At 46.3% G+C, this 23,473-nt stretch overlaps 2 protein-coding genes, 1 long non-coding RNA gene and 3 other non-coding genes across 7 annotated transcripts; 3 read left to right on the forward strand and 3 right to left on the reverse strand.

Annotated features, from left to right (window-relative positions):
• Positions 1–700: 700 nt before the first annotated feature.
• Positions 701–11,196, reverse strand: LOC133137732 (phostensin-like). Its single transcript, XM_061256062.1, has 8 exons — positions 10,852–11,196; positions 9,612–9,986; positions 8,487–8,750; positions 7,942–8,138; positions 7,563–7,669; positions 6,768–7,432; positions 2,522–2,747; positions 701–1,989 (listed from the first exon to the last, which is right to left on the reverse strand). Exons 2-8 carry the CDS (start codon positions 9,786–9,788, stop codon positions 1,970–1,972), a joined length of 1,656 nt encoding a protein of 551 aa, XP_061112046.1. The 5' UTR covers positions 9,789–9,986; positions 10,852–11,196; the 3' UTR covers positions 701–1,969.
• A 1,427-nt stretch (positions 11,197–12,623) lies between these two features.
• Positions 12,624–17,200, reverse strand: nrm (nurim). The gene is made up of 4 exons (XM_061255101.1): positions 17,037–17,200; positions 15,882–16,075; positions 15,244–15,420; positions 12,624–15,003 (listed from the first exon to the last, which is right to left on the reverse strand). The coding sequence occupies exons 1-4, from the start codon at positions 17,185–17,187 to the stop codon at positions 14,701–14,703; spliced, it is 825 nt and encodes a 274-aa protein (XP_061111085.1). The 5' UTR covers positions 17,188–17,200; the 3' UTR covers positions 12,624–14,700.
• Positions 16,149–16,221, reverse strand: trnak-cuu (transfer RNA lysine (anticodon CUU)). The gene has a single exon. It is a non-coding gene; the product is annotated as a tRNA-Lys (tRNA).
• A 1,803-nt stretch (positions 17,201–19,003) lies between the features above and the next one.
• On the forward strand, positions 19,004–19,076 carry trnak-cuu (transfer RNA lysine (anticodon CUU)). Its single transcript has one exon. It is a non-coding gene; the product is annotated as a tRNA-Lys (tRNA).
• Positions 19,077–19,416: 340 nt separating this feature from the next.
• Positions 19,417–21,850, forward strand: LOC133137806 (uncharacterized). Of its 2 annotated transcripts, none has more exons than XR_009709629.1 (7): positions 19,417–19,488; positions 19,993–20,052; positions 20,497–20,556; positions 20,764–20,876; positions 21,127–21,215; positions 21,341–21,477; positions 21,776–21,850. It is a non-coding gene; the product is annotated as an uncharacterized LOC133137806 (long non-coding RNA). The 2 variants fall into 2 exon arrangements; XR_009709628.1 differs by having other exon boundaries at positions 21,429–21,477.
• LOC133138038 (small nucleolar RNA SNORD52) lies at positions 21,284–21,351 on the forward strand. The gene has a single exon (XR_009709657.1). It is a non-coding gene; the product is annotated as a small nucleolar RNA SNORD52 (small nucleolar RNA).
• Positions 21,851–23,473: the final 1,623 nt, after the last annotated feature.

A 23,473-nucleotide genomic window follows, 5' to 3' on the forward strand; every position in this document is an offset into this window, starting at 1 on the left:
GAAAGGAGGACTTCTTAACTTCTGAGTCAAGTGGACGAACCCAGGCACTTTTTATAAACTGTGTAAAACCGTGTCTGGTTTCGTAGCCTGAGTTAGAAATACAAATGACGACACACACTGAATCTGGAAGATTTACAGGCAGTACGGTCGTGTGGCATTGGGTAGACTCAGTAATCCCCTCGCTGTTTTCATGAATCCTGTTATGTTGGTGTAGTGCTGAATACATATTCGCACAATGGGGTGACGAAGTCTTGATATCAACATCATGGATGTCTTGTTCGCAACAAGTTGGTTTTAGCAGCTTGTATAAGTGGATAGTACATAATCTATTTACGGAGCACAGGCGCACTTTGTGAGGACGCTTAGTGTGTCCTCTAGATGTCATGGGCCGTCGCCTGTTAAACTTTATCAGTGGTGTTCACATGGCAATTTACGATGAGAGGCTTCAGGAAGTCGATTAAAACCATAGAGTTCCGTGATTAAAAGAGTGATGACGGAAACTGTTTTTGTTTAACTGTTTGACTTCCGGTTGAAATATGTTTCCCTAATTCTGAGCGCTCACACACTTACCGACACGCACAGCCTGTGTAATGTAAACAATTTTGCTTCGTAAAATATATGTATTTATGTATTATATGTGTATTTCCCACCTCCAACTTTAGTCTTTCCCAAACCGTTATAAACAATATAGGAACATTCATTTTGTCTATAATAATTTATTAACATTCATATTGTGAAGCCAGCTTCATATTATAAAACATAAATTTAAAATGGATATATGTAAGTGCAAATAATTGAGCAAGGGTTCCCAAACATTTTCCTGATGTGACCCCAAATGAATGTTCACAAACTTACACCACCCCAACACCCCACCCACACATCTTGTGCCTAACAACACCACGACTACACTGTAAATATTCCACAACCTCTCCTGCCTCATTGCTTTATTATAGTCGGTCTGTTGGTATGGTAATGGTAAGCATGTAGTGGCCTACATTCACATATTTTTAAGAGACAAAAATGACATTATATGTTTTGAAAGATTTTCAGGTGACCCCATCCTGAAATCTGGCGACCCAACATGGGGTCCCCACGCACAGTTTGGGAACCCCTGTCATAGAGTGAACATTTGCCCCCCAAAAAGTTGCGACATTGAAATACAATAAAAATCAATGTGACATAGAAATAAGTTAAAATGCACCAAAACACAATAAAGCTGAGAAAACGTCCCGTTTAAGGATATCAAAATATAAATTACGGACCTCAATAGCCCTTGCAAATTTATCTTCTTTTTGTAAACAGAAGTGTGCGCCTATACATGCCTTGGCTGAGTAGAAAATAATTTTTTCCACCATTTTCATTCAAAACGATGTGCAGTCAAAACAGTCTTTCATTGTTCATATTTACAGAAGCACACTGTCAGAGCACAGGGAAGACTCAAGACTCAAGGTGTTGTGAAGAATATAACTACACAACACTTTGCTGTCGCTACCAGCAGTTTAAAATGATAAAAAATGATGATGATGATGATGATGATGTAAAAGTATATAACATGATTTACAACTCTACACAATGTTGTCTATTTAAAATAATAAAATCACCATGGTTCATTTACAAATTTTGCCGTAAAGAAGAAAACGCATGACCACATTTAACAGATAATAAATCAATAACATAATTTCCAAAAAAAGTTGCCATAGTGACTCTCGAGCCATTGTCTGACAGTTCATATTTAAATTTCGGAGTGATACTATATGTTCTTATATACCATATGAGCTTTCGTGAGCAAGCTCCCGCCTTCAGCTTCCGTCTCTGACATGTATGAACCAATCAGCAGACTCTGCTCTGTATTAAAAACACTGAAAGCGCCTGATAGCTGCTCACACAAATACACACAACAGGCAAAACAATACACAGTCAAAACATAGGGGATTTACATGAAAAAACTTTTCAAGGTGATTGCCCTCTCTCATCGATGACATGACTCATCTGTAGAGATCAAAAAGAGAGATACAGGCTTAAAAACAGTAACAGCACAGTGAAGAGAGAGAGAAATCAGGGTTTAAAAACAGTAACAGGACCGTAAAGAGAGAGATAAGTCAGGGCCTAAAAACAGTAACGGCACAGTCATGGCCAGGTTATGGCTTTACTGTGGACCCTCGCACAGAAACAAACCCTGATGATGAATTATTCAGATATTATTCATGAATTATGCTGTAATATTTCATAATGAGGGGATAATTGGGTAGCGCAGTTGTTGTACACGTGTAAATATGAATTATGAAGTGTGCGTAATATTGAATAATTGGGGGATCATATGATGGCGCTGTAGTGATACACATATGTAAATATTGATGAACAATTATGATGTAATATTTTGCAATGAGGGGATCACTGGACAGTGCCATGGTGACAGACATTTATTTCCCAATAAAACAGCTTCCACAATTATTGGCACCCCCGGTTTGTGTAAATATTAATGATTAATTATGGTGTAATATTTCATAATGGAGGCACTGACCCACTCTCAGCATTCGGCCAGCTGCAGGCCGCGCCATCCTGACGTTCCCGGATGGGAACGCTCCTCCCTCTTCCTCCTCCTCTTCCTCCTCGTCCTCCACCCCTCTGGCCTGGCCCTCTCTCTCCGTGATTGGCTGGGTGGGGCAGGGGAAGCAGGCCAACCACGCGCTCTCTGAAGGGTACTCGCAAAGCTGCTCCAACCGCGTGTCGTCAAAGCACACCTTCACCTGCGGGGGTGGGAGAGATTCACACACACAGTTTACACACACCTTCACCTGCGGGGGTGGGAGAGATTCACACACACAGTTTACACACACCTTCACCTGCGGGGGTGGGAGAGATTCACACACACAGTTTACACACACCTTCACCTGCGGGGGTGGGAGAGATTCACACACACAGTTTACACACACCTTCACCTGCGGGGGTGGGAGAGATTCACACACACAGTTTACACACACCTTCACCTGCGGGGGTGGGAGAGATTCACACACACAGTTTACACACACCTTCACCTGCGGGGGTGGGAGAGATTCACACACACAGTTTACACACACCTTCACCTGCGGGGGTGAGAGAGATTCACACACACAGTTTACACACACCTTCATCTGCGGGGGTGAGAGAGAAGATTCACACACACAGTTTACAGACTTATTTACCCATTTATTTAAGTATTTACTCATTTTCACTTACAGACGAGTGACACATTAAAGGAAAAAAATTTGCGGAGAAACACAACAAATGCAGATGCTTCCACACAGGTGTACCGTATGATACAATTAACCAATTAACGTCCCATCCTGCTATGTGGCATGTATAACAGTGTTGTGCAGGGCCAGTTGACCTCCATTTTGGATCAAATCAAGACATCGGTGAAGTGCAAATTTGATGGCTATGATGCTTACTCACACACCTTACTTATTCATTCATTCATTTATTTATCTATTTACTCATTCATCTGCCATCTCTCATTCTTTGATATGTTATAGTTTGATATATATTGATCTTTGTTGTTTTATTGTTTTTATTGCTTTAATTAGATTTTTACTGTTTTATCGATTTCTTATAGAATTTTTCGAATGTAAAGTGCACTGCATTGGTTGACTGACACTACAATACATTAACACTGCACTGAGAGAGAGGGATAGAGAGAGATGGACGGAGGTATAAAGAGAGGGACAGAGATAGAGAGAGAGAGAGAGGGTAATCCTCTGGCTGAAGTGATTAACCCAGGGGAGCACAGCAGGGGGTAGAGACATGGGAAGAGAGAGACAATATGACAGGTTGATTCTCGACACAGCTTTGCGTGCAGCGAGGGGTTCTGACTGAGGCCCTCACAGTGAGAATGGAACACGCCGCAGCACGGTGGTAATTAATGTGAAATACACTCACTAAGCGCTTTATTAGGAACACTGCACACCAACTATAATCTAATCAGCCAACCGTGTGGCAGCAGTGCATTGCATAAAATCATGCAGATACGGGTCAGGAGCTTCAGTGAATGTTCGCATCAACCATCAGAATGGGGAAAAGTACATTTTAACAGCGTTATTGGCATGACATATTTCTTTACCAAATCTTTACGCAAACATGAAACGTTGCAAAACAATGCTTTCAAATAAGAAACAAAACAGTATTTTTACATGACAGCGCTCTCTCTCTCTCTCTCTCTCTCTCTCTCTCTCTCATTCTCCGTCTCTCTGTCTCCTCTCTCACAGGAAGTGAGTTAGTGTGAAAGGGGAAGTAGGTGTATTCGTCGTCTTTGTGCTTGAGAAGCATAAATAATGCTTTTGCGGATGTGGGGGAGTCAGCTAAGAACCCCCGCCCCCCACTCCCATAGTTTAACATTATCCTGCCTGTAGAAGACATGAACAGCCCTAACATAACTGAACACTGGACAGGACAGAATAAGTGGACCACTGGTTAGTAAATTACAGTGGTTAGTAATTGCACATTGTCACAAATGTCTTTCCTGTTTGTCCTAGAAATCCTAGAGCACTGCTATGCTTTTCTTTTCAAAATGGGAGCTGATACTCAGCCCAAAAGTTTTTATTTGCTAAAAATAACGATAATGAAACTGAAAGCATCTGTGTTTGAATGTTTAGTTCAGTAGCACAAGATAACTGACTCCTCTGATCTGATTTAGAGTGAATTATAATCTCTCACCATTAACTAAGACCGGGGGTTGTATCTATTTCTGGATTTCATACCAATTTGCAGTATTCATTTCATCTAATGAGCAAAATTATTCATGTGACCTGTCATTTTAGGCTACATACACACACAAGCTCACGACTGCCAGCTGAAGGCTATGATCTGTGTCCCTATATACGTTTCCTGCAATTAGTTATCCATATTAATTAGGCAGTTGTTCAGACCTACTCCACGACTCACCTATGACACCATACTCACTAAAAACAATCAGGGTGTAGGAACCCAAAAGCCTGTAAACCATGCAGATTTGCACTATGACACCTGATTCAGCTGATTAAATCATGTGCCTTAGTGCTGGGCTATGACATAAATTCACGCCAGTTTTTTAAGATTGGACACCCCGGCTCTAGAGCTAGAAAGGTTGGTTGCTTTATGTGGTAGTCTGAATTGAGAAGTTGTTTTTTAAAATGGTTCCACCACCAAACCACACTGCTCGCATTCAGTTCTGCACAGGAAGGCAGGAACTCAGGAGGTTTTTGAAACATACATTTTACATAACACTGTAGTGACATATTTTTATACAATTTACTTGGTTATTTCCACATGATTGTAAAAAAGAATATGGGTGAGGCGGGTATATTTTTATTAATGTGTTAAAGTAAGTGTCCAATGTTTGAAAATGTCACGCACACTTTTCAGAAACTCTAAAATGGCTTGCTGAAAATTCTCATTTTCATGCACTTACCAAATGAGTGGCAAAAATGTGGACACATACACACACTCACACACTCACACACACACACTCACACTCTCACATACACACACACACACACACACTCACACTCTCTCACATACACACACACACACACACACACTCTCATAGACACACACACACACACTCTCATATACACACACACTCTCATAGACACACACACTCACACACACACACTCTCATAGACACATATACACACACACACACACTCATACACACACACACTCTCATAGAAACATATACACACACTCATACACACACACACACACACACTCTCATAGACACATATACACACACACTCATACACACACACACACACACACACACACAGACACTCTCATAGACACATACACACACACTCATACACACACACACTCTCATAGACACATATACACACACACACTCATACACACACACACACACACTCTCATAGACACATATACACACACACACTCATACACACACACTCACACACACACTCTCATAGACACATATACACACACACACTCATACAAACACACTCTCATAGACACATATACACACACACACTCATACACACAGACACATTCATACACACACACACACACTCTCATAGACACATATACACACACACTCATACACACACATACACACACAGACACACAGACACATTCATACACACACACACAGACACACACACACATTCATACACACGCACACACACTCATACACACACACACACACACACACACACTTCTAGCATTGATACCATGAACTGTGTGAATGTTTTGGGGCGTAGGAGGGTTTCCAAACGGTCGATGTCACATGAAGGAAATGAACCTCGCTGTTCTTACAGCCCTTACATCCACAGCTACAATATGGCCAGAAATAATCTCTCGCTCCCACAAAGAAACCAATATCATTTAAAAGTATCTAAAACAAATCTGGCAAAACAGATATTATTTGGAAATATATACATATTCATGAGTATATTTGAAAATGTAAATTAGAATTAGGTTTAGGGTTAGGATTAGGATTAGGTTAATTAAAAAAATATTTTCCAAATTAATCAGAAAAAGGCCATACTGGAGCCTTTAATTAGGATGAATTTAGTCCCACTTGTGTAGTTTTATGTGCGTTAGTTCAGAGAAAAAAGTACTAAGTTTTAGGATCCATTGGTGATTGGGTGAGCATTAGGGTTAAGGCCGGGGTTAGTTTGAGGGACACCTAGATCCCAGAAGAGCTTTCCCACCCAGAGACGATGTGTGACGTGTCCTCGGGCCCAGGAAAGGTCCGATATTCAGGAGGACCGGATCCGCCGGCCCGGTCGCTGACTCACCTCCTTGTGCTTGCGGCGCTGCTTTGCCAGGCAGGACCGGTCCAGACTCTGGTACCCTCCGATCACCTGGATCTCCTGGGCCGTGGGGTACCTCTTCTTGCCTCCGTCCCCTGGTTCTGCGGCCGTCCCGTTGGGGGTGGGGGTGGGGGCGGGGGCGGCGGTCGCCCGAGGGGTGACAGTGATGCTGCAGCCTGTGCGGGTAGGGGCGCCTGCCCTAACTGCCCCCAGGCCTGCGGGAGACCTGCGGGGGGAGATGGTGATGGTGTTGCCCCTTTTCCCCTGAGCCCCGCCGGAGCTCCTGAGGGAGAAGAGGGGGGGTGTGGCTGCAGGCGTGGGGTCGGCGGGGGCCCCCTGCTCTGCGGGCCCGGTCCTGGGGCTGATGGTGAGAGGCTTGGGGGTCTGAGGCTGGCTGGAGGGGGCGGGCAGGGCCCGGGGCCCCCTCAGGGCCTGGGGCGGGGGCTGGGTCTCCCCTCCGGCCTTTTGGCCGAGCTGGGGGGGCCACTTCCTGCCCCCCGCCCCCGCCTCCCTCAGGTGCAGCAGCTCCAGACTCGTCTGCAGGGTCGCCACGGCAACCCCTTCCGATTCTGGCTCCGCCCCCTGCCCCACGGGCTCCGCCCTTTGGCCGCCACGGCAACTGGCCACGGATGTGCCGTGAAGGCGCCGCACTCCGACCAGCGAGACAGAGGGAGGGGGGGGGGAGGGCGAGAAAGAGGGAGGCAAGTAACGTCGGTTCATCTCCCCTCTGTCGGCCTCTCTTTCTCCTCCCTCCGTTTCTTCCTTTTCTTCGCCCTGTACCCGTCCTCCTCCGGGTCCCTGGACTCCCGGCGATGGCGGCGGTGCAGAGCGTCTCTCTGCCTCTCTGTCTGCTGCTGCTGCGCTCCAGACGCCCGCTGTAGCTCTCGCTGCAGAAACAGGAAGTTGGGGCCCGGGTTTTGTCGCGGCCACTTCCTGTTCCTGTGTGATGCTGCAGAGCGACGGCCGCCCTCCTCCCCCGCTCTCCTCCACTCCTCCTTGCCCCTCTGCTGCCGTCTGCCTCCTCTCTCTCTCCCTTTCCACCCCTCCGTCCTCTTCTCCTACCGCTCCCCCTGTCCTGCTCTCCTCCTCCACTCCTCCTCTTTCTCCCTCTCCTCCTTCCCTCTCTTTCTCTCTTTCCCACTTCTCCCTTTCTCTCTGCCCGATCTTCTCCTGCAGGGACTTGGCGCGAAAGGTCAAAGGTCGTCCCGCCCCTGGGCCCGCTCCCTGTGTTGGCTCCTCGCCGTAGAAGTGCACCCTGGGTACCTGGATTTCGGGCTCCATTTTGGGCACACAGCTGGGGCTCCCCCTCCCTCTCTCCCGCTCCTCCACTCCCCCCGTGGGGGGGTCTCTGTGCCCCTGGGGGGGTAGGGCACGCCGGGTTTCGCGCTCTGCTGAGGGGGTGTTAGGGCCTGTCAGTCGCCTCATCTTCTTCTCCTCCACCTCTCCTCCGTCTCCCCCCTTCCTCCCTGACTCTGCCTCCTCCCCCTCCTCCCCCTCAGTCCTCCAGCCAGCCTCCCTGCCCTGTCCCAGCATCCTCTGCTTCTCCCTTGCTTCCTGCCGCACCGGCAGCCTCCGGGCGAATCCCAGTCCCTCCACACGTCTGCGGGAGGCCAGGGTGAACCCCCTGTCTGCGTCTCCTCCCTCTCTCCCTCCCTCCCTCTCTCCCTCCCTCTCTCTCCCCCTCATCGAGGTCTCTCCCTTTACCCCTTTTTTAGGCTCTGCCCCGAAGCCCCTGTCTGGCCCCTCCCCCTCACCATCGGGCCAGGCCCCGCCCACTGGGCTGTCACTATGGCGACCCTGCGGTTCTGGCCCCACCCCTTCCCCCTGCTCTTGGTCGATTGGCCGCTCAGAGAAGCTGACGGAGCGTTTGGGGACGCCCCTGCAGGGCCCCGCCCCTGGGCCACGCCCCTCACCCCTGGGGGGCGGGACGAAGCAGTCGGAGCTCTTGGAGCGGAACGGGGGCTTGGGCTGCTCCCCGAATTTACTCAAGAGCTGACTGACCAGCCCCGAGCCTGTCTCTGCCTTACCCCTCTCCCTCTCTCTCTCTCTGTCTCCCTCCCTCCCTTTCTCCCTCTCTTTCTCTCCCTCTGTGTGAATGCCCGTCTCCACCTCTTTCACTCTCCCCCTCTCTTTTCTCTCTCTTCTCTCTTTCTCTCTCCAGACAGGGGCCTCCTGTCCATCCCTCTCTCCCTCCCTCTCTCTCGCTCTGTCGTTCAGCCCCGGGCTGAGGGAGGGATTTATAATCAGGACTTCTGACGCTTTGATTTCGGTCACGCTCCCTCCCCCGGCCAGGATCTCCCTCAGATCCACCCTCACCCCCCCTTCCTCTCCCTCCTCCTCTTCCTCCTCCACCCCTTCCGCCTCTCTCTCCTCCTCCCCCTCTCTCCCTCCGTCCCGGTCCTTCTGAATGATGATGATGTTTTTAGCCCGTATGGTGCGGAGGGCGGGGCCAAGCGGCCGGGGGGGGCGGGGATACGCAGGGGCGTCGGCCTCCCGCCCATTCCCCCTCTCTCTCCCCTCCTTCTTCCCCTTCTCTCTCCCCTCCTTCTTCTCTCTCTCTTTCTCCGGTGTTTCCCCAGTTTCCCTCTCTGGCCCCGCCTCCCCGCCCTGGCCCCGCCCTCTGTTGTGTGGCCCCGCCCCCTCTCCTGAAGCGCCGCCCGCCTCCGGCCCGCCCCGCCCCCTCCAGCCGCTCTGTGAGCGAATGAACGGGTTCTGCTGCACGGGGCGGATCGTCTCCGCGGCGACCCGGCTCTCCATCGCCGTGGCAATCTGTGGTGGCGGTAACTCGCCCTCTATGGGCCCCTCCTCTCTCCCCCGCTCTCTCTCCCTCTCTCCTCCTCCTCCTCCGTCCTGCTTGGCTCTCCTCCGCTGGATGATCCCGCGCTTCCAGGCGGGCATGTTGGCCAGCCGCGCCTCCTCCTCATGCTCCCTCCTCTCTTTCTCCTCTTCCTCTCTCCTCTTCCTCTCCAGCAGCTGCTGCTTCCATTCCGGCAAGGAGGCAGACATAGGAGTGCGTGTGCGCGTGTGTGAGTGTGTGTGTGTGAGTGTGTGTGTGAGTGTGTGTGTGTGTGTATGGAGGGGAGGATTGCAGTTGGTGGACAGACAGACTGAAATCAGGAACTGGTCACTGAATTTTTCCCTCTTGCTTCAGGCTTCCTGTCGCCAGTCGCCTTGGACCTTCTGTCCTGCGGGCAGAGCAACTTCCTGTGAAAACAGAGAAAGCGCAAAATAGGCTTTAAATCTGTACTGTAAATAAGGAACACATACTGTGTAAGAATCAACAACACATCTTTCTGGAATTTGTCGACGGTGATGACAGTTAGGGACGAAGCGCGCTGCGGCTAGACCGAACCCGCACGCGCCTCTCATCGGGAGACGGGCGCTGCTTCAGGCTGCTTCAGCTGAGCGGCAGTGACTGATGATGTCACCGTCCATCTCGTGCAGTAGCTTTCGCGGAGGATCTCGGCACCTTTCTGTGGCCCGTGATTGTGTGGAATCAGTAATGCCGCTGATGTCAGTCGGATCCTGCGACCGACCCTTTCAGTCTTTCTCTGACTAAGGACGATTCCCGCTTTCATGACATCATTTTTTGGAACTGTGCTGACAAGCGTGTTCCTTCCAGAGCTCCCGATAAACCCACTTCCCCTTTAAATGTAGACAGAGTCAGAGCTTGGAGTGAATACGAAAGAGATTCGAAGTGAATTTTTTCTTCAGTTGCACATAAATTCAGTTGCATTCTCACTGATCGCGAAATTGCGCAGACCAAAAGCCGGTCATTATACAGTTGTCCACCCACATTCAACCGAGAGAAAAGAAAAAAAGAAAAAAAAAACACAAAGTGAATATCCAAATCTACAATTGAATGCAGAAGTTACTCTTGTGCTTAAAAAAGGGAAAATGTGAATCACTGAAACAAAAATAAAAAAAACGCTTTTGCGCCCCCGAACTTCCCAGACCCTTTCCTGTTTCAAGCGGGGATAGCCTACATGGTAAGTTTTCATAACGAGAACTTAAGATTTTAAACGAATAACATACAAAAGCACAGTGCAATGTTACTGCCGTGTCCTACCTTTCCGTCTGTCGCTGTGCACAATACAGTTACTTTTTCCCGATCACGAAAGGGGGCTCAGATTTCCAAAATAGCAATGTCTTGATTTGTTGCCTTAAGCCAACGCACACACTCCCAAATGTTCGTGCGCACGAATCGACTTTTTCTTCCTCCCGCGACACGCGGCACAACAAATTGCCTACTTGTTTAAATACAACTGTTTGCCAGAATGAAAATGTGGAGGACCAGATTGCGGCCAACAGACGAATAGACGAGAAAACGAACCGCCGCGGCTGATCGGAAACTTCACTGACAGACGGGGGAAACGGCAGGCGGGGAGGAAGAGTCCCTCGTTGTATTTTTTTCTCTTGTTCCATTTTCTACATGGCAAAGCTGCGCCGGTTTCTGCAGCGGACAAGGGGCTGCCACAACCGCGACCAGCACCCTTTATCCTCTGACACAACGCATACTGGCATTCGTGTCAACCAAAATGGCCTTAAACGCCGAAAGGATAGGCTACTTTCCAGAAAAAAAAGACAGAAAGCCACCGATAATATAACAAAAACTTTTGTTCATGCCACCCGCGCACACTTATCCGTTTGACTTGTCTCAAGGATATTTGACATTTTTCCACCAAGACAAGCTGTGGCAGTTGGTCGAAAGCAGCGGCATTAGCCTACCTGAATAGTTTGATGTGCACTCCTGTTCCCGCACTGGGCCTACCCACAGGCGATGTGGGTTTTGTTTTCGCGTTGAAACTATGATTTGAACCTTCGTCTAGGTCGCCCTGGAGAACCGCATCCTTTCCGGACGGAGAAACAGATAGGCTTGCGCCTCTGAGGGCTCCGGTCAGGCTGGAAAACGTCCCCTTCGCGCTGACGACGGCCTGCATAAGCCGTATCCCAGAGGGGTCTATTTGTGTCATCGACTATAGACCGGTAAAAGTTTTTTTTAATTATTAAAACGCCAAAGCAATTTGACTTATCAGTTAATGTCTGTGCTAGGAGTTCCGTCGCGGTAAACGGAACACACCTCCATCGGTCGTAAATATTCCCCGGCTTCTGTGATTTCCCCGCTAATCCGATAATAACATTAGACTCCCTCGGCGAGTTAGCACCACACACCATATTGCTGCTAACTCCCAGGAACTAAGAAAAGACATTTAAATAAGGCACCCAGCCATCCCAGCATCCCTCCATCCTTTCTGCCTCTTCTTTTTTTTTTTTTTACCAGGGTGGGAGAGTAGAGGAGATGGGGGGGGGGGGGGGTCTCATGACGGTGGGAGCCCACTGCTCACCGGTGTAAATGCGAATTATCCGAGGGGGGGGTAAAAGTGGCATAAACGCGCTAGCCGCTCAGGAATTAAACACCCGTTTTCGGAAATTCTCCGAGAGAAAATATATGGGCCTACTTTATTAAACTCCGTGGGCTAATTTGTTGTAAGAGTGGCTTTCAGAATTCGTTTTCAATGTGGCTAGCATGCACATCTTAATGACAAGTCACAGTCTAAATGGCAATCTGCCAGAATTGCATGAATCAAAGTAGACGGTATCAGTGCGTACCGTGACTTTTGATGAGCGTGTGATTTATCATAGGCTATGCTTCATAATGAAAAATGCTTACTATAGTCCAATGTTGGCCTATATAAGTGTAACGTTTTATAGATTTTAAAATATTTGAAGGCTATTTTACACTATTTCGACACTGATTTTTCCTCATTTTGCTCGTTGGGCAACTGTTTCAGTGTAGGATTAAATAATACTTGAAAAACAAGCCAAACAAACAAAGATATATCAAGCTTACTCGTGTATTTTAAAAGGCAAATTTTCTTTACAATAAAAATACATATATATGTGGCAGTAAAAGCAAAATATATTTCAGTGTCACTACCAATTAAACAATCTTCATAAAAAGCCTATCACAAGAAACTATAGTCACGCGTCCACACCCCGCTCCCTTGGAAATAAGGTTTAGCTGCGATCTAACTGTGCTGCATTCAAACGCAATTCGTTTGTTCAACTTTCCCATAAGCATGTTAAAGAAGACATACAAGGCGGCATTTCAAAATTGATCCTCAGATCAAGATTATCTCCACCAATCAGTGTCGCTCCTCGGCACCGCTGTTCGGGCGCCGAGAGGACCAAAGACGGAAACATCAACGATGTCAACACTGTGTGGCTCAGACTCGCCACGTGACAGGAATGAGCCAATCAGCGTCTTAACTGTTGAGCACTGAATACGGGGGGGAGGGATGCGATATATTTTGTCTAACCAGCAGGGGGCGCAGTTTGGGCGAGTAACAAGGCAATTTAGAAGAATCATAAATAGACAAAATGGTGAGAAAAAAACAAATGTGAAGTCAGAATTTAAACCCTGGTATTAAGAGGCAAACACAATTCACCAGGAAAAGTGCATTGTGATAAGCAGTCCGTGGTCTGGTCAACCAAACTGCATGATTGTTTAAAACTTGAAAACATATTTAAAAGAGAATCCTGAAGCACAATCTTAAGATTGTCCTTTTTCATGTAAAATGCTGGTGATCACATCAGAATCAAAGGCAGGATCGCAGTGAATGCAACAGACATCTTAATGAACTTGCACAATGGACAGAACATAGACACAAGATGGAGGCAAAGGAAATTGACTAACAGAAAGAAAAAAAAATGGATTAGCCACACAGATGCTGACTAATAAAGTTAACCTTAAAAAAATAAATGATCTCAAAAGGAACAATTCAAGCCCTGTAAAAGAATTACTTGAAATACTGGTGAAAAGATACACAATAAATAATTGTTGTCCAACAATAACCATGTAATCCCAGTAGTGTAGATTCCCGGAGAGTAAAAAGTAACTTACAAATGGGTCACACTGCTCAGTGGCCACTGAATGCAGTGGCTAATTGGGTTCATAATTAAAAATTTAACAATAGAGTACTGTGGCTGAAATCTGGCCTGACAGTGGGAGGGCAGATTTGTTATTTGCATCAAACAGGCACGATTCCGGCCTCTGATTGGTTACCTCAGCTTTGGCGAATCATGGGCCTTGAAGTAAACAAGCAGCAACAACTTGTTTGTTTTTTTGTCTCTTACTCTGTCTCTCCCTCTCCCATTTTATTCTCCCTAGTCCAGGGCCCTGTTACAAAACTTTCCACCATCCGCTGACGGCAAGAACAAAGCTGGAACATCGCAGCGTTAACGGATGGGTCGGAGGCTGACTAGGCGGCCATTCGATCGGAACGGGGAGTGAAATGGCATGCAAGTTCATTACAAACCACCGCTAAATCTAATTTCATCCATCAATTACCCAGGAGGAAATTTCAGGAAGAGACCACAAACCAGACTTGTACAGATCATTTGAAAACTGGACATTTCGGTTGAAAATCTGACGTTACCCTAGCGTTAATACTTGCATCTACACTTGGTTTTACCAAGTGTGTACGCTTTAGCTTAAACCAGTTTTTTTAGGACCAAAGTGTCACAAGTTTGTAGTTCACAATCCATTGATGAATTAATTCTGCAATGTTGGACTGTCGGTAGGCCAGCACTGCCCATTCTGTGAATAATTTGGAAAACCAATGGGCAGCTGCTGCTAACATAACATGGTGGCTTAGGGCAACCAGGTTGAAGTGTTACCATGAATATCCACAATGGTTTCTCTCAGGAAAATGGAAATTAGCTTTTCTGGAGTGGATCATTTGTCATAATCGTACAGTAGAAGCCACATCAAGGTAAAAAGAAAAAAAAAAGAAAAAGTAAATGGTAACAATAATATCTCTTTCATTAAAGGTGCAATAGCAATAAGTCTTAGAAGTTTGTGGCAAGCAGGAAGCAAGCAAGCCTGGGGGTGTGGCTTAGGAAGCCCTCTTGTTCTTCAGTCTTGCTTGTGACTGTTAGCCTCCACGCTGCCCTCTGGTGGCAGGGAGAAGAGGTGCAGCTTGCTGGCCAGCTGCACGCTGAGGTAATCGCAGTCCTGCGTGTCCAGGGAGTGCGCCAGGGCCAGGTAGGCGGTCAGACCGGCAGCCAGGAGGAGGCGGTCCAGGGGCAGGGAGGGGAGGAGCCACAGGACCACGCACAGCTCCACACACACAGGGTGCCGCAGGTGGGAGAAGAGCCTCTGGGCCCGGGGGGACTTCAGAGAGAGGGGGTCCCCCAAACCCAGGCACTCATAGTACACCTGGAGGGAGGGGTGGAGGGGTGGAGAGGAGGAGAGAGGGCGGGAGGGAGAGAGGGAGAGAGAGGGGGGTGGAGTAGAGAGAGAGAGAGAGAGGAGGCAGTGAAGGATGAATGAAATAAGAGAGGGAGCGAGAAACAGAGAGAGGGGTACAGGGGAGGGAGTAAAATGTTATTTCAGACCGACGAACTCTTTGCTTTGGTGTTAAATTGTGATTAAATTGTCCTCGCGGTCTGTCCGTGCCTGTTTGATGCCCAGCAACTCGGGGTAGTCGAAGATGAGCAGGATGCTGCAGATGACGGCCCAGCACAGGAAGTGCAGCGTGAAGCAGAGCAGCGGGAACCAGGCGCTCCAGGGCGCAGTGCTCACACTCCACAGGCAGGGGGCGCCAGTCACAGGCTGCCAGCAGCGCATCAGCACCTGGAGAGGACCCCGCCGACCGGCCACACCACACGCCGCCGGCAGGGGGCAGCACGGATTGCACAATTGTGGAAACAGACGTGAAATAATTTAACGATATATGAAGGAAAAAAAAAAAAAAACATTGTCAAATTTTGATTATAATGTTTATGATAGTGCTGATTATTATTATCTATGATAATAATCATAAAAACAACTGTTAGGTAATACTAATAATAACTTTATGTGATAATAATAATATTTTTATACCAATAACAAAAGGATTAAATAAAAGTAACACACAGAGGGACAATTATCATTGAAAAAGAAAAGAGAATATTGACATTATTAGAAGGAGTATAGCATAAAGTGAACAAAAGGCTAATCTAAAATAAGGTGCTTTTTTTTTTTTTGGGACCCTCGCTGAGATGGTTTTCGGTGTGGTCTAGGCCAGGGAGACAGGATTGGCCGGCGCAGTTCACCTGGAGAGCCAGTGCAGTGGCCGCGCAGTAGGCAGTCCGGTTCAGGACTCCCAGAACAGACAGACAGGCCCGTTTGACAGGGTCCCAGGCGAGGAGGCTATGCTGGGCGGCAAACAGAGCTAGCAGCCCCAGGTCCACCGCCGCCGCACGGAGCACCGAGCTGTCACGCAGCGCCTCCGACCATGACACAGAATCTACAGCGAACAAGAATATTTAACTTTTGAACATCTCCTCAATGTTTATACGTAGGCGGGGGAAAAAATGTTCCGCCCAACGTGGGGCTCGAACCCACGACCCTGAGATTAAGAGTCTCATGCTCTACCGACTGAGCTAGCCGGGCGCCGCAAATCTCACATACCTACACCCTTTGGAAGCTATGCGCGCCAAGTTTAAATATGACATTACGTTGAGTCGTTGAGTCATGCTGAAACAATTCGTTTTCGGACGGTACATTATCGAATAAACCTGGTTAACGTTGGCGAGACAATCAGTTATATCATCGAGAGACCCAGCAAAGAGAAAAAAAGTATTTCAATATATTTTTTTAGATAGCCTAATACAACTGCCTTGGATGAAGAAAACATGTTTTTCAAAACATTATTCGTCTTATTTTTATTCACTGTCCCGTGTAGTGTAAGTTTCAGAAGATTACAAAATATGGTTCTTGATATTAACACCAGACCGTGTCCACAAGAAGGGACAAAAATGAATTATCGGGGTCATTGGAGGATAAGACAACCGGCAAAATACCAATCTTTATCTGTAACTTGGACAGAAAACAACTCTTATACCACTAGCTTCCTGTCTTTTTAAAATCGAATATGAATACTAGCTTCTTGGACGATGTTAATTTATCTGACTGGGTATATTAACTCTTCTCGGCCAGATAATCTTCTCCAAATAACTTCGCTCTTAACGTAAGTTAACTTGGTTATTTATTGTCTAATGTTGCGACCATGAATTTGTCAACATATTACGCTACTTATCTGAATAGGACGGGGACATCATCAGAAAAGTTGGATAACTGGATCTCGACGCTAAAGTTAACTTTAGATAGACATTAACTTGGTTTGCAAAGTTTGCTCGGCGTTGAACTGAATTCCTGACTCTCTGGATCGCCAACTTGTCACTGCACGTCAACACTCGTAAACCTACCCCGACACAGCGGTGGCCCTCCGGTGATGTTGTGGTAAATTGCTCTGAATGAGATGAACCGGACAAATTCCGCCCCAGTTCCGAAGACGAACACGAAGTTGATCAGGGCAATAATGCAGATTGCCAAATTGCGACCCGTAACAGACGCCATTTCACACAATAAATAGATGTTTCCGGGTAGTCTGATGCGAATGTATGTAGGGACAAATGTTAACACGGGGTGTCGCTGTTACCTCGCTACGTCTTTTTCTTTATTTACTATATATCATACTACCCGTGAGTCGTGGCTGAAATGTATGCAAATACGAGGCATTCTGATATTCCGGAAAATAAATCCCCAGCTAAATTAACAATATGCTCAGTTTTTGTGTAAATTTGATTTAAAAAAGAACATTGTTAAAAAAAATTTTTTAAACGATTTCAAAATTTTTAATCGTGGCACAAAATAGCATCTCTTGTGTTCCCGGTCAAAACTGACCTGTATAATTTTAGTAGCAAAGGAAGTACACTTGAAAACTTTAGCACATTACAAAATTAATGGCTGAACACATTAAAGAACAACAGTAACAATAACAGTATTACTAACAATAACAAAAACATGTTCACAACCTGTCAATCAATGGTGGTCGCATTTTGTGTGTTCTCATGCACATGTTGGGCAATATTACATTACATTACATTATTGGCATTTGGCAGACGCTCTTATCCAGAGCGACGTACAACAAAGTGCATACCCATGACCAGGGCTAAGTGCGCTGAAAGACCCTAGAGGGAAGTACAATTTCAATTGCTACCCGTACAACAAAGATAAGGACCAGGGCCTTTTTTTTTTTTTTATCAACAAATAAACAAACAACAAAGCAAAAGTGACCAAACAATCCAAATACTGCTTACCTAGCCAACTAAAAATACCAAAACACAAAGTAAATCACAAAGACAACAATTAAGGTTCTGGTGGTTGTTGCATGTACCTTGCAAATATATACACTGCATTTCTGGCACAAAATGCTCATTTCTCTTGGTGCACTTCCTTTTGTTCCAAGTTGGTCATGTTTATCACAATAGTTTCGATTGACTGTCAGGAAGAGTTTGAAGCAGGATTTTATGTTATCAGCCCAGGATATGGCGTATCTCCTTGGCCCTGGGGTCATCCTGATAACATTTTCTGCCGACAGCCGGCCTCTCCTCCGGATGAAGACCGGGACAAATCCCCATTCTTTGACCTGAATGTAACAACAACTTCAGCAGGGCCCTCTTCCTCATTGTTCCACTCCGGTTGTCTCTTGGTCGAGATCATATTCTGTGTTGTCTCCCAACTTCTGACACTTCCTCCTCTAATACACCTTCACTGCCAGTTTCCTGGCCTCTGTCCTCCTCACCAGTGTCTTGATCAAAGATATTATCAAGATCCTCAAGTACAATATTAAGTCATAGTGTGGCCACAGAATGAACTGTGACCAAGACCTCAAAAAAGCTTTATTTACCAGCGCTGCAAGAAAAGTTCTACATATTATTGAAACAATGTTGTGATTGTTTGTGAGAATACCAACAGGTGTGTTTCCCATGGGGGAAAGATTCTATTGGGGAAAGGATCCTGTGGGGGTTTCCATGGAAGCCAAGAAGGGGAATGAGGTGTGTGTGCGTGCGTGTGTGTGTTTTTTCAAAAAAATTTAACCAGGTTTAATTACCGTACAAGAACCGAACTAGTTTAAGCATGAAATTATTTTCAATGCTTTTGTCATCCAGGACGGTTGCATTGTATCAAACATATTGAAATAAGTATGTATTTTCTCTGCTTGGTCTCTGGATGATATAACTCGGTTGTCGTCTCGCCAACGTTAACCAGATTTTTTAGGTAATTCGTCGTCCAGAACTAGATTATTTCAGCAGAACTCAATCATTCAACAATCACATTTAAACCTGCCGCGCATTGCTTCCTAAAGATGCAGTTATGAAAATTTCTTAGCGCCCGGCTAGCTCAGTCGGTAGAGCATGAGACTCTTAATCTCAGGGTCGTGGGTTCGAGCCCCACGTTGGGCGCAAAAGTTTTTTGTTTGACTAAATGACTGGATATAAAGCGATGTTAAGTGAATGATATGAAATTTACATATGATGGAACAAAATGTCAGAGAGAACTTACAAAATGAAAGGCGTGTTTCTGTGAAATTGGTTCAGAACGAAGGGTGACAGCACTTGAAAATGCCCAACAGACCGATTTGATACACTCCCCAATACATGTCTGCTGTATTATAATAACAATACTTATTATATTTCTATAAGCCACCAATGAAATTATTGTAGTGTCCGTTTTAAACTAAAACTGTTTCCGACGCTTCTTAAAATCAGGCAATATCATGGCTACCTATGACAGGACCCAAGGGCCAGCTATAAATACTTGAACTGAGCTGTCTTTCCTCCTTCTGATCCTGTAGGCTCGCGTGGTGATAAGGCGGTAAGTGTGTGCTTCCAAGATAAATAAGATGCGGCGACTATTTAAAGTCCCCCATAATTTACTGGTTTCTTTTCCGAAATATTTTAAGCATTGGGCCTCCTGGTTTAGTGTATGAAAACCGCATTCCCCCCCCCCAAGCTGGGGGTTTGAGAGCATGTGCCACTTTGGAAGTCTGAGGCTAAAATGGTTGCACCGAATGTCCTCGCTAACTTGGCTACGAGTTCATTAATTGTAATGGGTCATTCCAACGACATGGTTATTTGTTTGAATTAAAATCTAACAGCACTTGTTAGATTGCTAACGTAGCGAACATTTAGCACGTGTCTATTAGTTTCGATTCAAAATGGCCCCGTCGCCGTCCTGAATGTCTTGCGTTACTGGAGCATTAATCGGGATGCTGACTAACGTTCGCGGTGTTTTTATTGGGGAAAGAAGTATTGGTATTGGTGTATGAGCCTTGTTTTACTTTCTAAGTTCTCATCGACAAATGCTTCTCATTTACAGACGTCAAGGAATGGAAGTTTTTCACATGCAGATCGCCCGTGTGGACTGGTGTTCAAATTGGTGAGTTGCTTTAAAAAAAAAAAGGCGCACCTCTGTAGTTTTACCAATGAGTGAATTAGAAATGCCTTCGAAGCAAGAACGATACATTATTTAAATTGATCGATTATTGTGGTTGGTACTAGACCATGTCTGCACCTTGTCAATTACCTAGATTTCAATGCTTTTTCCAATTTTGGTCAGCCAGTGGTTATGCAGAATGGAAAAGCCACACAGGAAGGGTGTGCTTGAGGCGGTTGAATCTCTTGGCTGCATTTAATTTGTGTGCGACCTCAGCCAGTAATTTGGGCAGCAGAGTCTGTGTGGAATGATGATTTCATGGACTAGAGTCTCTGATTACTACATGAAGCTTCTTTCACAGTGCACTGAACGCACAGACGCTGCTTAAGCGTAAGGTTTTGTGTGGATATTTTTGTACGCTAATCCACTGATTCACTCTCCTACTAGGATGTTGGGGATGGGACATTTTCCAAGGCTAGTGTCCTGGATTGGAGGGAGGTTTGCAAGGTAAGTGCCTTTCTGATTCAGTCAAACTAAACTGCAGTTTGGTCTTTCCTGTGATGTGATGAATTAATAGACTAGAGTCTCTGATTGTACAGTGATGCTCTTTCACAGTGCACTGAACACAGGATTAACTCGGTCTCCCTCTTCCTCAAGAAGATGAATGTTTGTCTAACCTTTGTTTTTGTCGTCCCTCCCCCCTGTACATTGTAGAATGAGTTGGTCCTGAGACTTAGACATGCTGGAATGGGACATCCCAAAACCATAAATGGGTGAAGGCCCCTCATGTCACTTGCAGATGTGAACCAATCGGGAGTCTTTCTGTGGTAAGTGGATTTGTCCACATAAGCTAATGATTTCTTATAGAATGGCCTTATTTAATTGGAGTGTCGATGATGATTGCGTTTTCGGTTCTACTGAGTTAGAGTGAAGATCTCCTCGCAGCGCGCTGAGACACTTGTGGTTTAAACTGGTCGCTTCTCAGACTGTCATCCCGTTACCTGCGCAGTCATGCCTTGTAGCTCTCGTATGAAGCTCCAAACTTGGTTGTAACAGGACCTGTGACCCAACTCTCAGGTTGTTGGTGAATAGCCTGGAAGTTGGACTGGTCCCAAGACGCCGAGTTGGTCCGGAAGAAAGCTGACCATCCTTCGCCTGATCTATAGGTATGGATTGGTGACGCAAAGTGGTCACTTCATATTTGGTGAAATTAAGCGGGACAATGCCCTCGGTGTGTGCTGATGAATTCATAGACTAGAGTCTCTGATTTTGATGTGATGCTCTTTCACAGTGCACTGAACACACAAGTGGGGGCTGAGGGTTTCTGTGATCAGGGTGGACCATGCACCTCAGTGCTCATGGTCCCCTTTCCCTTTCAGGCCCAGGAATGAAGATCGGTGCTCCCGAGTCTAATCCGGACAGAACTCGGTAAGTGAATGTTGCAGAACTCGTGTTTGTAATTAAGTGGCTGGAGCAGGGCTGCCCAACCCTGTTCCTGGAGATCTGCCATCCTGTAGGTGTCTTTGTTGGGGCCGGAATTGACCTACTGGGCAGTAGAGCTCCAGGAACGGGGTTGGGCAGCCCTGCTCAAGCATCCTGTCGGTGACCTGAGGTGGCCATGGCACGTTTCCCTTCTATTTCTGCCAAAGCTGTCCCCCCCCCCCTAATGTTTTATAAATGTAACTTCTGCATGAGATTCTAAGACCAACTTTTATCCACTTTACAGGAGAGCCCTGATGCAAGCTGCGAGAACTGATCAGAGCAGTCTTCAAAAATCAATAAAAATGAGCTTTGTAACACCTTTTGCTGTTGTGGGATTTTTATTTATTTAAAGTTCTGTAAAGCCCGGACGGGGGGATTTGATATGGGGAATTTGGTTTTCGCATCAAGGGATGCAGTTTGGAGCCCTGACGGTAGAGTTGCACGTAGCTGCCGATGGACCTGAATGATCTTCTGCCCAACCAGCAGTGTGGCTGTAGTTTAGTTCAGGGCATGTGCTGGCATATTGATTTGAATACAATTTGTTTTGTTTATTCAAATGTGCAATTAGGTTTATGCCCATTTCTTGGAGCTCCAGCCCCTCACAAGGGCTCTGCACAGCCTTGTTTGGTTCCAATTTCTTCCATCATTTCACAAACCGGGTCTGTGTTGCAAGTCTGAGAATAGGGGCTCTAAGACTCGTAGGCAACATATGTGGACTCCTAGGCAACTTGCATTACCTGTGGTTTATTTCTAAATGGCGATTCAAGATCTTTTCAGCAACCAGTGTACTACACCACCAATGACCCCAAACTTTCCCACAACATTAGCTATCTAAAGATACTGAACACTATATGGAAAACCTATGGTCTATACTATTTCAACTTCAAACAGTTCTTGGCGCATTCCACTGAGGGGGCAGAATTGCGCAGAGCCAGCACAATGATGGGCACAATAGTAGGGTTTCCTTTTGGGGGTCTGCAGAGGCACACTTATGTAAAATGCCCAATTGCTTAATTTTCCACCCATCTCCTCGTTCAGGGGCGGCCTGTAGCGTAGTGGTTAAGGTCAATGACTGGGACACGCAAGGGTCGGTGGTTCTAATCCTGGTGTAGCCACAAAAAGATCCGCACAGCCGTTGGGCCCTTGAGCAAGGCCTTTAACCCTGCATTGCTCCTGGGGAGGATTGTCTCCTGCTTAGTCCAATGAACTGTACGTCGCCCTGGATAACAGCGTCTGCCAAATGCCTGTAATGTAATGTTCACTTGACCCTGGAAAGTGATCGCGATCTCCCATCTTTAAGGAAGCAAGGAAACCTGAGCACAGCCTTTGCAGAAGTATTTTTTCCACAATGCGTGACGTATAAACGATTGACCTGTGGATCCACCGCTCCCCATCTGCCACATCTTAAGACATTCCATTTGAGTAATTCATGCATTTCATAGCCTAGTCTTCCTGTTCTTACCACTCCCAATGCACAACTCCGGTCCTGGAGGGCTGGTCTGCGAGCTTGTTTTTGTTCCAACCAACTACCTTAATTTTTTTGACAGCTTTATAAGTTAATTGTTCACTCCTGTACTTGAGCACAGTACAATCTTTAGCGTACACTAGCAGTCTGCAGCCGTCGCTGGTCCATATACAGATGTCTGATCAAGACATTATTTAGCTAATTAAATAATTAAGAGCAGTAGTTGGCACAAGATCCTGAAGTGGATCGGCCCTTGCTGTGCATACCCTGAGGCCGGGTTACCTCCCTGGAGTTAAAACGGCACAGGAGGGAATGTGTTAGTCACTTTGGCTAGGTTCAATTCCTCAAAGAAGAGCGTCAGGCTGAGCACTTCCTGATTTTAAATTGAAATAGCAAATGCTATAGGTCATAGTCCCAGCAAGGCAGAGCAGATGATTGGTTAATGACACTGAATACAGCTGTCCTTTTGGAGGAAGA

The sequence above is a fragment of the Conger conger genome, chromosome 9 (assembly GCF_963514075.1).
Source record: "Conger conger chromosome 9, fConCon1.1, whole genome shotgun sequence".
Classification (NCBI taxonomy): Eukaryota; Metazoa; Chordata; class Actinopteri; order Anguilliformes; family Congridae; genus Conger; species Conger conger.

Bases quoted from the DNA above. Each gene is read 5' to 3' on its own strand.
- LOC133137732 (XM_061256062.1), bottom strand. From the start codon at position 9,788: ATGTCTGCCTCCTTGCCGGAATGGAAGCAGCAGCTGCTGGAGAGGAAG. The intron at 7,670-7,941 runs GCAGAGAGAAAG...CTGTTTCTGCAG, and splicing joins TCCCTGCAGGAGAAGATCGG to CGAGAGCTACAGCGGGCGTC. The intron at 2,748-6,767 runs GTGAGTCAGCGA...CCACCCCCGCAG, and splicing joins AGCGCCGCAAGCACAAGGAG to GTGAAGGTGTGCTTTGACGA.
- nrm (XM_061255101.1), bottom strand. From the start codon at position 17,187: ATGGCGTCTGTTACGGGTCGCAATTTGGCAATCTGCATTATTGCCCTG. The intron at 16,076-17,036 runs GTAGGTTTACGA...TGTTCGCTGTAG, and splicing joins AGGGCCACCGCTGTGTCGGG to ATTCTGTGTCATGGTCGGAG. The intron at 15,004-15,243 runs GCACGGACAGAC...CCCTCCCTCCAG, and splicing joins AGTTGCTGGGCATCAAACAG to GTGTACTATGAGTGCCTGGG.